At 38.3% G+C, this 17,477-nt stretch overlaps 1 protein-coding gene across 1 annotated transcript in view; it reads right to left on the reverse strand.

Moving 5' to 3' along the window:
• bsf (bicoid stability factor) overlaps positions 1–17,477 on the reverse strand; it is a 351,343-nt gene that overhangs the window by 132,487 nt on the left and 201,379 nt on the right. The window contains exon 12 of the mRNA XM_067153608.2: positions 9,944–10,139. Within this exon, the coding sequence (XP_067009709.2) occupies positions 9,944–10,139 (196 nt within the window). The remainder of the gene's footprint in view (positions 1–9,943; positions 10,140–17,477) is intronic.

A 17,477-nucleotide genomic window follows, 5' to 3' on the forward strand; every position in this document is an offset into this window, starting at 1 on the left:
ATGGCAATTACGCTAGACGGGACATGCAGTCCGCATGCCTAACAATTGCCTTACCACGGAAATGCTATAATGAGCTGTCACTGCTAAACACTGTACTGGAGTTCCAACGAAAGGCTTTAAAGATTTGATTAAAGAAAATATCATGAGGTGCAACATTGATATTAATAACCGGAAGACATCAGTCGCGGACCGCACATCTTGAAGGGCATTGTTACGTAATGGTACGCTCCCTTCTGCAGAAAGTTGGTGACATAGTGAGACTGACATGAGACAACGAAGGAAAGAAAAGGAAGTTCTCACAAGCAACGGAAAGTTTCCCACACAATATCCCAATTACATCTGTGCTCATTGCGGGAGATTGTGACTTACCGGAGGATAGAGATAGCAACTAAACTGACAATTCACTTGACTGTTCTGATCTCTATTTATTATATTTCATTTTATTTAAATACCACCTTAGTGTAATTTAATTAGATTAGCTCACTGTCGTTGGATTATTTCATTCACATAATTATTAATTTTTCATAAGGTAATTAGATTAGCTCACTTTAGTTAGATTATCTCATTAACATAATTATTAATTTTTCATAAGGTGGCAACGAGAACTAATGGGTTACTCTCCTCTGACAGTGCCGGACATTCCTTCCCAGCCACAATCCCTTTCAAGGCCTCACTCACCCCTCCACTCTCCACAAACAGAACACGACCTTGTGACAACTGTCCACTGACCCCTTCTGGAATTACCCCCCTTCCTTCTCACTCAACTAGAGACCTGCTCCTAGCTAAGTTTCCTCTTTCCCTAAAGGTCTCCATATAGCTCATCTGAATGTACATTCATTGTCTGCCCATTTCCACGAACTTAAAGAACTTGTCCCAGACGTATTTGATGTTTGCCTTCTCACTGAAACCTGGCTTCATGATCTGATCCCTTCGAAGACTTTCAACATACCTGGCTACTGTTTACTACGGAATGACAGAGCTGGAAAGAGGGGAGGAGGTGTAGCAGCGATAGTCAAAACCAGTTTAAAGCCTAGGATAATTGCATGTTCAGATAGCGAATACAATAGACGACCGGAGTTCCTGCTCTTAGAAATAATCGTAGCCCATCAGAAATGTGCTGTCTGTGTGGTGTACAAGCCACCTGCAATTGGACATTTGGAGGACGTAGAGAATGCATTGTTACGCGTACTCCTGCAATATGAACATGTAATTGTCATGGGCGACTTTAACACAGAAATCGGAAACAACAATGCCGAATGTCGGCAGCTTTTAAGCATGACTACATCTTGCGATATGAGCATTTTGCAAACACTCCCTACTCACCACACCACCACGTCACACACGACAATTGACTTAATGATTGTCAAGAATACAGACAAAGTACTACAACACCGACAGACATCTGTACCAGGAATTTCAGCTCATGACCTAATATACATATCCTACTCCTTAAAGACCCGAAAGACAACACCAAGGACTATTACATTCAGAGAACTCTCTAAAATTGACTACAGTATGTTCACTGAAGACGCACTAGCTGTTCCATGGCACCATATACTGACAGTTGATGACATTGACATTAAAGTAAACATATTTAACGAATATCTGACAGCGCTCTATGATCGACACGCCCCACCGAAAACAGTACGGGTAACGCGAGCCCTAGTGCCGTGGCTAAACTTAGAGCTAAAGGAGTTAATGGCAAGATGAGATGCCGCACATAGAAAGTTTAAGCGACAACCGACACAAGACAATTTTGACACATTTAAACGGCTACGAAATAAAACATCGCAGGCAGTATGCAACGCTAGAATTAGACATGCACATACCCTGCTAAAACAAAATACTAGACCTGCTATGGCTTGGAAAGAACTAAGACACGTGGGAATAGGTAAACAAAGAGACGATAATCCTATTGACATATCCCTGGACTCCCTCAATACGTATTTTACCACTCCCGGACATACCATTGACAGAGAGAGGAAACATAGAACACTATACAGCAATTACAACTCTCCTGCACCTGACAGAGAAAAATTCGACTTTTCACATGTGACACCCTCGCAAGTTAAACAAGCCATATTTAGAATAAAATCAAAGTCCAAAGGGATAGACAACATGGAAATAGAACTTATTAAGACAATAATTGACATAATTTTACCTACTATAACTCACATATTTAACCATTCACTAATGACTGGCACGTATCCCTCCTTATGGAAAGCTGCTGTTGTCGTCCTGCTCGCTAAAAAATCACCGCCTGAAGACGTAACTGACTATAGACCTGTGAGCATATTATCGGTCCTTTCAAAAGCCCTAGAATTCATTGTACACCAACAAGTCTCCAACTACCGGTACTTGCAAATACACGATATTCTTGACAAACACCAGTCTGGTTTTCAACGTAACCACAGCACTAGTACTGCACTACTTAGGGTTACAGACGACATTCGCAATGCGATGGACAAAAGACAAGTTACCATACTAGCTCTTCTTGACTTCTCTAAAGCTTTTGACTCTGTTGACATAGACATACTACTTTCCAAGCTATTTAAATTCCAGTTCTCGACAAACAGTCTTCAGTGGATGAATTCATACCTCCGTGGTTGTCTGCAGTGTGTAAGAAATAACAATAATGAATATTCATCCTGGCAATCCGTAGAGGTTGGTGTTCCACAGGGGTCTGTCCTAAGACCGCTTCTATTTTCTGTGTATATCAATGATATTATGTCGTCGGTAAACAGCTGCAGACACCACATGTGCGCTGACGATATACAATTATACTTGCACTGTGAACCGGAAAGACTAACCGATGAAATTAAAAATTTCAATAGAGACTTACAAGCAATCTGTAACTGGACTGACATGCATGGACTTAGATTAAATAACGTAAAATCTCAAGCTATAATAATTTCACATCCTCGGCTTTGTTCAAAAACTATATGCAAATTCACTTTACCAAAACTCTACCTACAAAATTCACCCACTGATTTCAGTGAATCTGTCAAAGATCTCGGCGTTATGATAGACGAACATCTTTCTTGGAAGCAGCAGGTTACCAGCATCTCCAGGAAAGTATTTGCAACACTTAACTCACTTAGAAGATTCCGCAACATATTTTCTTGAGAATGAAAAGAACGCCTCATTTGCACTCTGGTATTACCTCATTTCGACTACTGTGATGCCGTGTACAATGACCTGACTACTACTCTTAATGACAAACTACAATGTGCACAAAACGCCTGTGTTCGCTACATATGTGACCTACGTTACTTTGACCATGTTACACCTGCCTACGATGAACTCGGTTGGCTAAAACTCAAACAGCGCCATAATCTTAAAGTTTATGCCTTCTTCGTCGAATACTCTCCTCTTGCTCACCTCCCTACTTGTACAGTCAATTTCACCACCTCTCATCCAATCACAGTTTTGGAACACAGTCAAAATCTGATACACTCTTATCTATTCCACCTCACCGCACCACACGATACACAAACTCACTTGTTATTTCTTCGGCACGACAATGGAATGCACTACCCGCCTGTCAGACGAGCCTCACCTGCTAGTTTCAGCCAATTTTGTCACCATTACCTACTAAGTAATGTTATGGAAATATTGTAGATTTAGCCTTCCTCAAACTATAGACTTTATATAATCCCACTGTTATTACCAAGGATAATAGAAATTAGCTATTCATGTCATAATTGTGTAAATAATCATCTTCTCCATCATCATCATCATTCTCCTACTTTTATTTTTTGTTTTTTATCATAATATTGTATTGTTTAGTAGTTGCAAGATCTTTCAATCGTAAGCTTGTTTATTTCAATTTTGCACATGTAAAAACTGTATTTTCTGGTTAGATGGAAGAGGGGGCCTAATGGCCTTAATCTTGCCAGACAAAATAAATCTGTTGTATTGTATCGTGTGCTACTTGCATAGGGCTATGCAACCATCTCCAACACCCACAGATGAAGTTGGAAGACAAACCTACTTGTGTTCAAGTGTCTGCTATTATTATATATTTCATTTAGGAAATGTACAGACAGTGAACAATGGAACCTCGATTATCTATTCCCGGAAAATACTTTTTTCCTGGGTTATTTATTGAAATTGCATAGTCCTGCAACCATCCTAATTAAATCTTGTTGTAAAAATCCAGCATTATCCGTTCCTCAAAGAAACGATTTCCCAGATCAAGAAATTCAGTACCATCCTTGCTCAAGCATTTATCAAGAAACGGCATTTCACAAAAGGACGGGTGCAGAACACCTATGGATTTCGGCGTTAATGTCCTATCATTGCGATAATTAGACTAAGTGCTGTAATGGAAAAGCGACTGGCAGTAAATTTGCATAAGGGACCATCTCAGCTTCGCATTCAGCTAGAACTGATTAGAAAATCCTCGGAAATCATAAAGGAGAAAGTGGCCAAGACGATTGACAGAAGACAGAGCGCATTTCAACAGCTCTACTTGAATACAGAACTACTGTTGGGAGATCAGAAGAATGCACGTGCCCGGTGAGGCACGGGACGAAGGGGTTTTCACCAGCAGAGCCAGTGACGCAATGGTTACCATAGCAACTCCGCTACTATCAAGGCGACTTTATACTGTCTTCTACTGGCAGCTCTTCGCTCTTGTCAGTTGTAATCCAGCAAACTGCAAAGTGTCAGTCAATGTTTTCGTGTAGCAGATACGAGCAGATAAGAGCCGATCTGTCTGGGCAGAACAGGAAGTTCGTGCTTGCAGGCCACATTCCTCATTCTTGCATTCTTCTCATCTCTACACAGTAGTTCTGTCAAATGTTTGTACTTAACATCTACGTTACATCCAGGTTAGATGTTTATTTTTGAGAATTTTCAACTGTATTGCCGAACAGGTTTACAGCACTTCTCCCAGGGTAGTATATATAGTGACTGGGCCTTCAGAGAGAAATCAAAATTGATTCCTCTTTGCACGAATCTAGTATTTTGATATGATCAGACACAATTGTGTTCTCGAGACCAGGACAGATGTTGCACCTTACATACATAAAGCCATGGGAGGTCCTGGGATTGCCTATTACTCTTTTGGTCCTAATATAAGACTGGGAATTTTACTTTTAAGCTTTTCAGTTAAAATGTCCTTATAAAAACCACAGTCATTTTATATGCACTATGTAACATTTGAAAATTTTGTACCGTATAATTTCCCACTCGTACTGGCTTCTGCAGAGTGTGTGCTTTCCAGCTGAGCTCAAGGTTGCGAATAACCAAAATTTATGGAGTTATGATGATATTTTCCTCTTTATAATTAGTGACTGACAAAACTGAATATAATGCATTCAATTTTTCAGAATTGATAGTTACACTGAAAACCATATTCTCGAGTTCAACATAACCTTTAAAAGTCGATGTAGGCCTAATTTATGATGCAAAAGATTTCCAGAAACTTACTACGAACAGAATACTGGTGACCAAATTACAATGGAAGATAAAAAATATACATACATACATACATATATACATACATACATACATACATACATACATACATTATCATTATAGACTGTTATGCCTTTCAGCGTTCAGTCTGCAAGCCTCTGAGAATTTACTAAACGTCGCCACAATCCTCGATTTGCAACTAGTGTTGTGGCCTCATTTAGTTCTATACCTCTTATCTTTAAATCGTTAGAAACAGAGTCTAACCATCGTCGTCTTGGTCTCCCTCTGCTTCTCTTACCCTCCATAACAGAGTCCATTATTCTCCTAGGTAACCTATCCTCCTCCATTCGCCTCACATGACCCCATCACCGAAGCCGGTTTATGCGTACAGCTTCATCCATCGAGTTCATTCCTAAATTAGCCTTTATCTCCTCATTCCGAGTACCCTCCTGCCATTGTTCCCACCGTTTGTACCAGCAATCATTCTCACTACTTTCATATCTGTTACTTCTAACTTATGAATAAGATATCCTGAGTCCACCCAGCTTTCGCTCCCGTAAAGCAAAGTTGGTCTGAAAACAGACCGATGTAAAGATAGTTTCGCCTGGGAGCTGACTTTCTTCTTACAGAATACTGCTGATCGCAACTGTGAGCTCACTGCATTAGCTTTACTACACCTTGATTCAATCTCACTTACTATATTACCATCCTGGGAGAACACACAACCTAAATACTTGAAATTATCAACCTGTTCTAGCTTTGTATCACCAATCTGACATTCAATTCTGTTGAATTTCTTACCTACTGACATCAATTTAGTCTTCGAGAGGCTAATTTTCATACCATACTCATTGCACCTATTTTCAAGTTCCAAGATATTAGACTGCAGGCTTTCAGCACAGTCTGCCATTAAGACCAAGTCGTCCGCATAGGCCAAACTGCTTACTACATTTCCACCTAACTGAATCCCTCCCTGCCATTTTATACCTTTCAGCAGATGATCCATGCAAACTACGAACAGCAAAGGTGAAAGATTACAGCCTTGTCTAACTCCTGTAAGTACCCTGAACCAAGAACTCATTCTACCACCAATTCTCACTGAAGCCCAATTGTCAACATAAATGCCTTTGATTGATTTTAATAATCTACCTTTAATTCCATAGTCGCCCAGTATGGCGAACATCTTTTCCCTCGGTACCCTGTCATATGCTTTCTCTAGATCTACGAAACATAAACACAACTGCCTATTCCTCTCGTAGCATTTTTCAATTACCTAGCGCATACTGAAAATCTGATCCTGACAGCCTCTCTGTGGCCTGAAACCACACTGGTTTTCATCCAACTTCCTCTCAACGACTGATCGCACCCTCCCTTCCAAGATGCCAGTGAATACTTTGCCTGGTATACTAATCAATGAGATACCTCGATAGTTGTTGCAATCCTTCCTGTTCCCTTGCTTATAGATAGGTGCAATTACTGCTTTTGTCCAATCTGAAGGTACCTTACCAACACTCCACGCTAATTTTACTACTCTATGAAGCCATTTCATCCCTGCCTTCCCAGTATACTTCACCATTTCAGGTCTAATTTCATCTATTCCTGCTGCCTTATGACAATGGAGTTTATTTACTATCCTTTCCACTTCCTCAAGCATAATTTCACCAACATCATTTTCCTCCTCCCCATGAGCTTGGCTGTTTGCAACACCACCATTATGATTTCCTTTTACATTGAGAAGATGTTTTAAATATTCCCTCCACCTCTCCAGTGATTCCCTGGGATCCATTATGAGTTCACCTGAATTACTCAAAACACTGTTCATTTCCTTTTTCCCTCCCTTCCTAAGATTCTTTATTACTGTCCAGAAAGGTTTCCCTGCTGCTTGACCTAGCCTTTCCAGGTTATTACCAAAATCTTCCCATGATTTCTTTTTGGATTCAACAACTATTTGATTCGCTCTGTTTCTTTCATCTACATACAAATCCCTGTCTGCCTTGGCCCTTGTTTGGAGCCATTTTTGATAAGCCTTCTTTTTACGTTTACAAGCTGCTCTCACTTCATCATTCCACCAAGATGTTCGCCTTTTCCCATCTTTACACACAGTTGTTCCTAGGCATTCCCTTGCTGTTTCTACTACAGCATCCCTGTATGCCACCCATTCACTTTCTATATCCTGAACCTGCTTACTGTCTACTGTTCGAAACTTCTCACTAATCATATCCATGTACTTCCGTCTAATTTGCTCGTCCTGGAGATTTTCTTCCCTTATTCGTTTGCAGACAGATTTCACTTTCTCTACCCTAGGCCTAGAGATACTTAGTTCACTACAGATCAGATAGTGGTCTGTATCATCGAAAAATCCGCGGAAAACTCGTACATTCCTAACAGATTTCCTAAATTCGAAGTCTGTTAAGATATAGTCTATTATGGATCTGGTACCTTTAGCCTCCCATGTGTAGCGGTGAATAGCCTTATGCTTGAAGAATGTATTCGTAACAGCTAAACCCATACTAGCACAGAAGTCCAGCAAACGCTTCCCATTCTCATTAGCTTCCATATCTTCCCCACATTTACCAATCACCCTTTCGTATCCTTCAGTTCTATTCCCAACTCTCGCATTGAAATCGCCCATTAGCACTATTCTATCCTTGCTGTTGACCCTGACCACGATGTCACTCAATGCTTCATAAAACTTGTCCACTTCATCCTCATTCGCACCCTCACATGGTGAATACACGGGCACAATTCTAGTCCTAATTCCTCTAACTGACAAATCTACCCACATCATTCGCTCATTTACGTGCCTAACAGAAACTATATTCTGTGCAATGGTATTCCTGATAAGGAGCCCTACCCCAGACTCTGCCCTTCCCTTTCTAACACCCGTCAAGTACACTTTATAATCTCCTATATCTTCCTCGTTATCTCCCCTTACCCGAATATCACTTACTCCTAGCACATCCAGATGCATCCTCTTTGCTGACTCAGCCAGTTCTACCTTCTTTCTTCCATAAGCCCCATTAATATTGATAGCTCCCCATCGAATTCCATTTCGTTCGCCAAGTTGTTTCCAAGGAGTCCCTCGCCTTTCAAATGAGAGTGGGAGTCCATTACTCCCATAGGTCCGAGGCTTGCTTAAAGTGTTCTGAGCTCGGTAAATTCATGAAGCAGGATGCTGCCCTACTTGCACATAGTGCAAGTGAGGATCTCTCCTCTAACGGGTTATGGACCACCGGTGAATTGTATAGTCCTAGCCGCCTGAGCACAAGGAGGGCCACGGCTCAGAATATGTCCGAGATGCCCACTCCCATTCCATAGCAACTGGTACCCCGACTCTCAGGACCACTTACTAGGCCACTCAGCCGTTGCCCATGGTTCACGAACTAGGACGTGACTACAGTAACCCACAAACATGAAAAGAAGGGATTTTGCCATCATGTTGGGTGCTTTTGTATCTAATGTGCTTTATTTTACTAGATTAGAAAATTAAAAAGTAGCTGTAGTTAACTGCTGTTTAGCTTGGTGTTGTTATTTTTTCGATGAGTTTGGCTGATCAAAGTTGCTGACCTGAAATGAGTTTTCACGGGAAACTGACAAAGTTTCCCGGGTAATGCTGAATGTAAAGTACCGGAATTTTTAACTCATGTCATTAATGTCTGAAGCCAGGCCTGCAGTCTAGCTTGCCTGCCACTCACCTGGAGGCCCCAGGTCAGGCATTTTTACCTGGATATGAGGGCTGGTTCCAGGTCCACTCAGCCTCTCAGCCTACATGATTACTGTTAATTGAGGAGCTATCTAATGGTGAGATGACTATCCCAGTCTAGAGAGTCAGGAATAACGGCCGAGAGGATTCGTCACACTGACCATGCGTCACCTCATAATCTGCAGACCTCAGGCTGACCAGTGGTTGCGCTTGGTAGGTGAAGGCCCATTACGGCTGTAGTTTGGTTTGATTTGGTTTAGGGATGTTTGTATGATTACAATTATACATTTCATTTTTACGATGTTTAGCCAGATTGTTGATGGTTTTAATTTGTTCCCGGATTTTCTGTTTTCCCACATTGCAAGTTTTTTTTTTTTCTTTCTGTGGTCCCTCCAAAAATGGAGAATTAAGGTTTCACTGTACATGTGGGTTATGTGGAAACAGAAACTAGAATTGTGATTATATAATTACCATACTTGGACAATCAAGCCATGTTACCGATACTTCACCTGAACTGTTCACATAATCTTTGGTCAAACTGAATACTAAGGGAAAAGATTCATTCTGAACCATTTCCTAAATCCTTCGCTACAATTAATATTTCTTATTTTTCTGATATTGTGCCTCATTCAGAAAGCAAAACCCATTGTCACCAATTCTATTTCTACTAAGGAAATATTGTTTACAACTTCACTCTACTCACTAATATAACAGCTAAAGGAAGAGAGACCCTAAAGATTTGTTAAAGAAACGATAAACCATTTTGCATGCAAAGTCAGTAAAAAAAAAAGAGGTCACATTTAACATATTATTTACCTTGGAACCTGTCTTGGTTGACAAGAAGAGAGGCCAGTTTGATGGTTTTAGTATCATCAAGAGCAAAATCAGGATCTCTGGCCCGTAATTTTTTCAAAATATTGAGAGCTTCCTCAACTTTCTCATGATGAGTGTACAATTCTATCAACTGAGCATACACACCACTTGAAAACACAAAACCATCAGCTTCCAACTCCTGAAAACATTCACACAAACTTCATGGATTAACAAACACTGGCTTATAAATTATATAGTGCTTACATGATACTGAATGAGGCAGTGAAAGTACACAGGTAAATAAGATAATTAAGTGATATTAAATCATCTTTACAACTATATTAGTAAATCTAAATTCCCATCCCTGTGAACTACGAGACGTTACCATAGTGAGAAAGTCGGCATTCCTAAGTGCAGCATATTAAAAAAAAAAAAAAAAAAAAAAAAAATCTTATTGAATGGGTATTTGTCAAGAGACAAGACCAATGAACGGTTCACTGAATGGGGATAACTGCCCTTCCCAAACTTCAGGTATTTATTAAAAATTCAATACCAACATTCTGCAAGCTAGAAATCGGAACAGTTGAGTTAGATTAGAAAATCCGGAGAGAAAAAAAGGGAATGGGTAGACAAGAAGTTACATGCATCTAGTATAAAAGGAGTGCATTAGCAGCATACGTAGGGTGGAAATGGCTACAGAATTATTTATATGAAGACAAGTAGAGGAATACAAGAAAACAACGTCTCAATAAAGCGGCACCAAGTCACAGTAGTCTTGTTTGATCATAAGATGTCACTCTTCCTGAAATCAAAATTCTGTTAAGACTGATATTCACCTATTGGCATTGATCAGGATGGAGTGCTGACTAGCCACGAAGAAACACTAACAAATACAGTAGAAGTTCGTTATAGTGAGAATTCATAATGGCAAAAAATTTACTCGCTATAACGGATTGTTGCACATTATGAATCTCATTCCGTATTGACGGTTATCACTTTACAAATAAAAAGTACTATATGATCCTCCTTTTCAATACAAAACAACCATCTATATTAGATGGGACGATATCTATGCATGTGTGCCATTTCGCTGTGTACAAAGGTTTATCCGGAGCAAAAATGGCGGCTATGTCGTACGAACGCCAGACAGCGAACGTCAACGAGTGCTTGAATGATAAGAAAATGATACTCCCGTCAGGTAAAAGAAGGGAAGAAATTACAGAAGGCGGTGAAAGAAAGATGACATCGATATATTGTTGATATATGCTTATTGAAAGAAAAAACTTCGGTTTTACTGGACATACTAGCTGAGGAATACACAGAGCTTTTGGAGGAAGACTGATTGAGAAGAGGAAAATAGATAAAGAGTTGTAGATCAATATAATAACAAACATCTTCACAATTGTAACATTTCTTAATATAAAGCTACACGATTTAATTGCCAGGGTACCGTATTACTACGTCACGGGAGACCAGCAAGAACTTGTATACAACAAAAGGAATTCAACATTAAGAAGTCGCAGAAGCATAATAATTGTTGCGCAAGAAATAGAAAGAATTATATTGCGGTTTAATTGAAGCTTTAACAGACGTAGAGAAAGACTCGAAAATATCACAAGCCACATAATAAGAAGCAGCAATCAGACTACTAAGTAGCTCATAATAGGCTTTTTCCCAGCAGATGACGAAATTGACCATGTTGATCTGTTTTTCCATGTTCACCACACAAGAAACCGGCTATGTCATGTGCTAGACGTACAGAGGCAGAGGCTACCTAGATGATGGTATCACAATCGACAAGTCCAGCCCACAAGAGTCGGAGACGAGCGAAGACCATCCCAAACGTTCCCGACAGGCTAATGTGATTACAAGTCATTAATCTCATTTTTGGTCCGTATTGACGATAGTGATTACATATAATTTATAAAATATACATTTAATGTTAACCTAGTCAATACTTACAATACCACATATTGTGGTTAAATAAGTATAAAAAATAGAAAGGTTGTGAACATGTTTCGCCCTTCTTAATGAGCATCATCAGCACAATGGATAACCTTAAAACAAATAATTACAATTAAGAATGTTTACAATTATTGGTCATATAAAATTGGAATGAGATGTGATGTTAAAAGTTATTTTTGATATCATGATTAGAAAGTTTGACGCGAATGTTACAAACACAAGTTAAAACTATTGTAGTACAATTTTACAATATTGTCTAAAAAATATGTATCGGCATTCGTCTGGAATTGAAATGGATCCTCTTCTTTTAATTTTTGGTGAAAGTCAATGTTATTGTCATGTTCACCACCAAGTGGATTTGAAGAATAAGATATATATAAAACATATGTTCGTATTGTAGAAATTAGGTCAGGAATGAACAATTGGTGTAATTTCTTGAGTTAATTTGGTTAAAACCCTTTCAGCTGAAAATACGTTGAAATGGAATATACGTTGAAAATTTATCCGATGTACAAGTTGGAATGGTTAACGCTATAACAGTAGTCTTCCAGATTGTTGTGTAAATCTCAATGGTTAATAACACGCTAATAACAGAACAAGATAGACACTCCACGGCATTCGATTCTAACCATTGAGATTTAGACAACAATCTGGAAGACTACTGTTATAGCGTCAACCATTCCAACTTGTACATCGGATAAATTTTCAACGTATATTCCATTTCAACGTATTTTCAGCTGAAAGGGTTTTAACCAATTTAACTCAAGAAATAACACCAATTGTTCATTCCTGACCTAATTTAATACAATAGGAACATATGTTTTATACATATCTTATTCTTCAAATCTACTTGGTGGTGAACATGACAATAACATTGACTTTCACAAAAAATTAAAAGAAGAGGATCCATTTCAATTCCAGACGAATGCCGATATAGATATTTTTTAGACAATATTGTAAAATTGTACTACAATAGTTTTAACTTGTGTTTGTAACATTCGCATCAAACTTTCTAATCATGATATCAAGAATAACTTTTAACATCACAACATCTCATTCCAATTTTATATGACTAATAATTGTAAACATTCTTAATTGTAATTATTTGTTTTAAGGTTATCCATTGTGCTGATGATGCCCATTAAGAAGGGCGAAACATGTTCACAACCTTTCTATTTTTTATACTTATTTAAACACAATATGTGGTATTGTAAGTATTGACTAGGTTAACATTAAATGTATATTTTATAAATTGTATGTAAGGCTAATGTGATGCCGTGAACCCAGAGACCACATGTCCTGATCAATTGGATATGTGACAGCAGCAACGAGACCGGGAGGAAAAGATAAGTCTTGACATTCTTCTAGTTAAGTAGTTTAGATATTTGTTATTTGGAAAGTGCCATTTATATTTGCATTCTTTACTCAAAAGTGCTAATTTTAAGTGTCCCATAAGAGTGATGTTACGTGAATGGTTATCTGAATTCACAGTATCAGAGGTTAGTAGGTAATCTTCTAACATGCAAGGCAAATCCATTGATATAGGAAGTGATTATCCAGTGACAACTTTTTTTTCTTTTTGCGTTCGTAATGTTGCCCTTGGTGAAGGAAAGGAGGTTAGTTCATGTACATGCGATATTAAGCCATATTGTGTTTAACATCAGGTCTATGATAATGCATGTACAATCAAGCTGAGGTAAGATATGATCATGGAAAGGTTGTTATAACATCGTTGGAAGACATAACGAGATAATTTATGGAATTCAAAGAAAGTTTGAGAATAAAATAGAATATTTGATGGATGAATAATGGCGAGGAGGTAATGTGCGTCAAGTTAAAGTGAACTGTGATGTTACAGTATTACAATGAGACATGAGGCGTGTTATATGAAATAAATGAATTGTATAGGAAGAATAGTAATATGGTAGGAGTAATGATGATGATGATTATTATTATTATTCTTATTACATTGCAAATGAAGAGATAAGATAGTTTCTAGAAATGAAATGAAGTCAATTGATGCTATTCGAGATAAATAATAATAATAATTGGTTCTCAAACATGTTAATCTTTCAGGAAGTTTTATACAATGTCAATTACAATCCAAATACCGTATCTAACTTAGCAACTACTTATATGATCATCGAAAATGATTCCACACATAGATGATATTAGGAATGCAACTTATGTCTGTAGAATTTCCTAACCATAGATTTACTCTGGTAAACTAAGCTCAGAAGTTTATTTACTTACATCATATGATATCACTGGTGACATTCATAATTAAAGGTTGATGATAACAATTAGTCTTCTCACAAACCCAAATGCCTAATATTTAATTGAATTAGTTTAGATGCTTATTAGATGTGAGTGATAGTTTGAATATTAGGACACACAACTTCTGAACTGGCACTTAAGGAGATATTCTTTTGAAATTAGTATTTCTTTAATGAGCAACCTAATTAATAATTATAATATTTTGGTTACCGGTATTTAAATAGAAGAATGATTTAGAGAGTTATCTTTTCCTCAATGCCTACGAGATACTGTATCGAAAACTCAGGAAAGTTAGACAGGTGAAATGCTTGGAACACTTGGAAAGAATGTTTTCTCTGATAATTGATATCCCTGATAACTGAATGTGATAATTATTAGCAAAATGAGTTTATCATACTGCGAATTAAGTTGGGAAATAATTAAATCAAGTGAAAGTTTGTAGCAACAGATTATGTAATGTTGGAAGAAAGTTGTAAACGTGATCCTGATTTTATGTAAAAAAAATCTTGCGTCGGACATTTTCAAACTACTCCCAATCAAAGGTGTAATGTTTGATTTTTCTTTCCTGTTAATTACTTGGAGACCTCCAAATTTAAAAATACTTTGAAAGCATTTGATGAGATGCAACACTGATGAATTATTATTCATTTCTTTAATGGTATTTCAACGCACTTGAAGTTCTTTTTTAAGATTTTATTCATTCTTTTTTAATAAATAGTATTGTTTAAAACTGCTAATTCTTTCAATGACTTACTAGATTATGGACTTAGTTTGTAAGTAAACATAGATTAAGAATTGTGCTACTTCATTTGGATACGAAGCGGTTTCGCGATTTGGAGACGTCCGTTTGCGTAGGTTTGTCCATCCGATGGTTTACCATGACAGTGTTTTCTCTAGTTTCGGGACTCATAGCCCACAAATTTTCGTTACATTTTGGAAACTGACATTGTCTTTGGGCTAGCCTGGATCTCATGCGACCCTACCTGGACGCGGGACGGCGCACGTTTCAGCCTAATCTAAAGGCCATCCTCAGCAGAAGTTCAATTATTACATTCATCATCATCATCATCATTATTATCATTTTACAGTTCCAGTTCCCGGGTACTGTTGGCGAACCTCTTCCATTCTGTTGTTAATGACGTCCTCCAGTGTCCTTACCTGATCTGCAATGTCCATCTTTATGATGTCCATCCAGTGGGTTCTTGGTCTTCCCACCATCCATTTCCCTGCCACATGTCGCTCCAAGTTAACATATGCTGTCCTTGTTGGCTCCATGCTCATTACATGCCCAAACCACCTCAGTCTGGATATGCTGATCCGATCTAACAATGAAGTAACAGCTTCCTTCCTAACCACATCATTCCTCAACTTGTTCAGTTTTTTTTTTTTTTTTTTTTTGAATTGTGGACCTAAGGAACTTCATTTCTGATGCCTGCAACCTTGATGAGTCTTTCTTAGTGAGGATGCAGGTTTCAGTACCATACATTAAGATTGGTATGAGGTACTGATTAAACATCACCAGCTTTGATTTTGTTGGTACTTTGGGATCCCAGAGGAGTGTTCGTACTTGCTGGTAAAAGTGAGAGCTCTTCTGCACTCTATTTGCCACATCCTTTGTGGCTAGTGTATCTTGAGATATTACACTGCCAAGGTATGTAAAGCTTTCCACACTTTCTAGTGAATGGTTTCCTAGCATGATGTTTGCTGGTCGTCCCTCTCTGTTTATTGCCATCACTACTGTTTTGAGTTCGCTTATCTTGAGATTGAACTCCTGGAACTTAACCTTCCATTCATTGAGTCTCCACTGTACTTGTTCCTCAGTTTCTCCCCAGATCATAACATTATCAGCAAAGACCATTGCATTTAGTTCACCAGAGGTTTCCTTGATGTTCATTATGTCATCCATGATGGTGATAAACAATAATGGGGATCGAAACCGACTTTCAACCTATTAGGTCGTGTTACGTACATTTAGTACGTGTTGAAGAGATGTTAAGTACAGAACAAAAATGGCCAACCAGACACCAGTGGGATCCGAACCCACAACCTCCCAATTTTGCGTCGGTTGCTCTACCAATTGAGCTATGGTGGCCCAGGCCATCTTTGTTCTGTTGGAAAGGATCAGAGCTACAGGTCTGGTACTACTACCATCACACTGTAGAGTGCGTTTAAGTTGCCCGTTGAGGGCCAAGTCAATGAACATTGAATTTTCACGACCGCAATGTAATCGAAACCGACTTTCAACCTATTAGGTCGTGTTACGTACATTTAATACTTGTTGAAGAGATGTTAAGAACAGAACAAAAATGGCTAACCAGACACCAGTGGGATCCAAACCCACAACCTCCCGACTTCGCATCGGTTGCCCTACCAATTCGCCCCTTTTAAAGGGCATCATCAGCCTTATCGCCACAATACCAAAACAGGTACCTGTTTAGCTATGATATAATGCAAAAATTCTTATAATTTAAAACATTAGTATGATGGATAGTCATTATTTAAGGAACTTGATTAGACATGAAAATAATTAATATGCTAAAGGTCAAAAGTAAAAAGTGATTAACATATATGGTACAATAGACATTGGTAAAGTTGAAATGAATTAAAACATATTTTAAAGAAGATTTAAAAAGGAAATACTTTCCAACATGTAAAGTTTTGACATATTATTTAACTATATGCTTAGATCTAGTGATTAGTTCTCATTCAAAGGTTGATAAATTTGGTGCTGCAACTTTCGAAGGTTGAAGTTATTTTATTGTTGTATTCTTGATTGAAGGCTTATTATTGAGTAATATAAAGGGTCTTTTTTATGGCCTGCTCCGTGTGTCAGGAGAACTCACACAGAAGGCGATAGCACGGCCGGGTGACTCATTTGCCAAGAGATATATTGCTTCATGACCGGCTAAGATGATTTAATGCAGTACGGTAGCGATAACCATTGCTTCACACATAGCAATAGTTCAGTTCATCTGCGGCATTGGTAGTGTGTTCAATGTGTTTGCTTTAAAATAGCGTAGTTTCTGTAGGAATACTAACTGTGTGTTTAACAAGTGGTGTATACAGTAGAACAGCGTGTATTCATTGTGTTGTGTTATGCGAAGCATTCTTCTTATACAGAATGCTGCTTTCGATTCATTCGCAAATTTCCTGGAATCCTCCCTCCCCATAGGAGTACGGTATGTAGATTAGTAAAGAAGTTTCGCACCACCGGGTCCATTCTTAACAAGAAATCACGCAGGAGTGGAACTGTTTTAACAGAGGAAAAGCTTGACGAAATAGGAGCTCTCTTGGA

This window comes from Anabrus simplex, chromosome 9, assembly GCF_040414725.1.
Source record: "Anabrus simplex isolate iqAnaSimp1 chromosome 9, ASM4041472v1, whole genome shotgun sequence".
Classification (NCBI taxonomy): domain Eukaryota; kingdom Metazoa; phylum Arthropoda; class Insecta; order Orthoptera; family Tettigoniidae; genus Anabrus; species Anabrus simplex.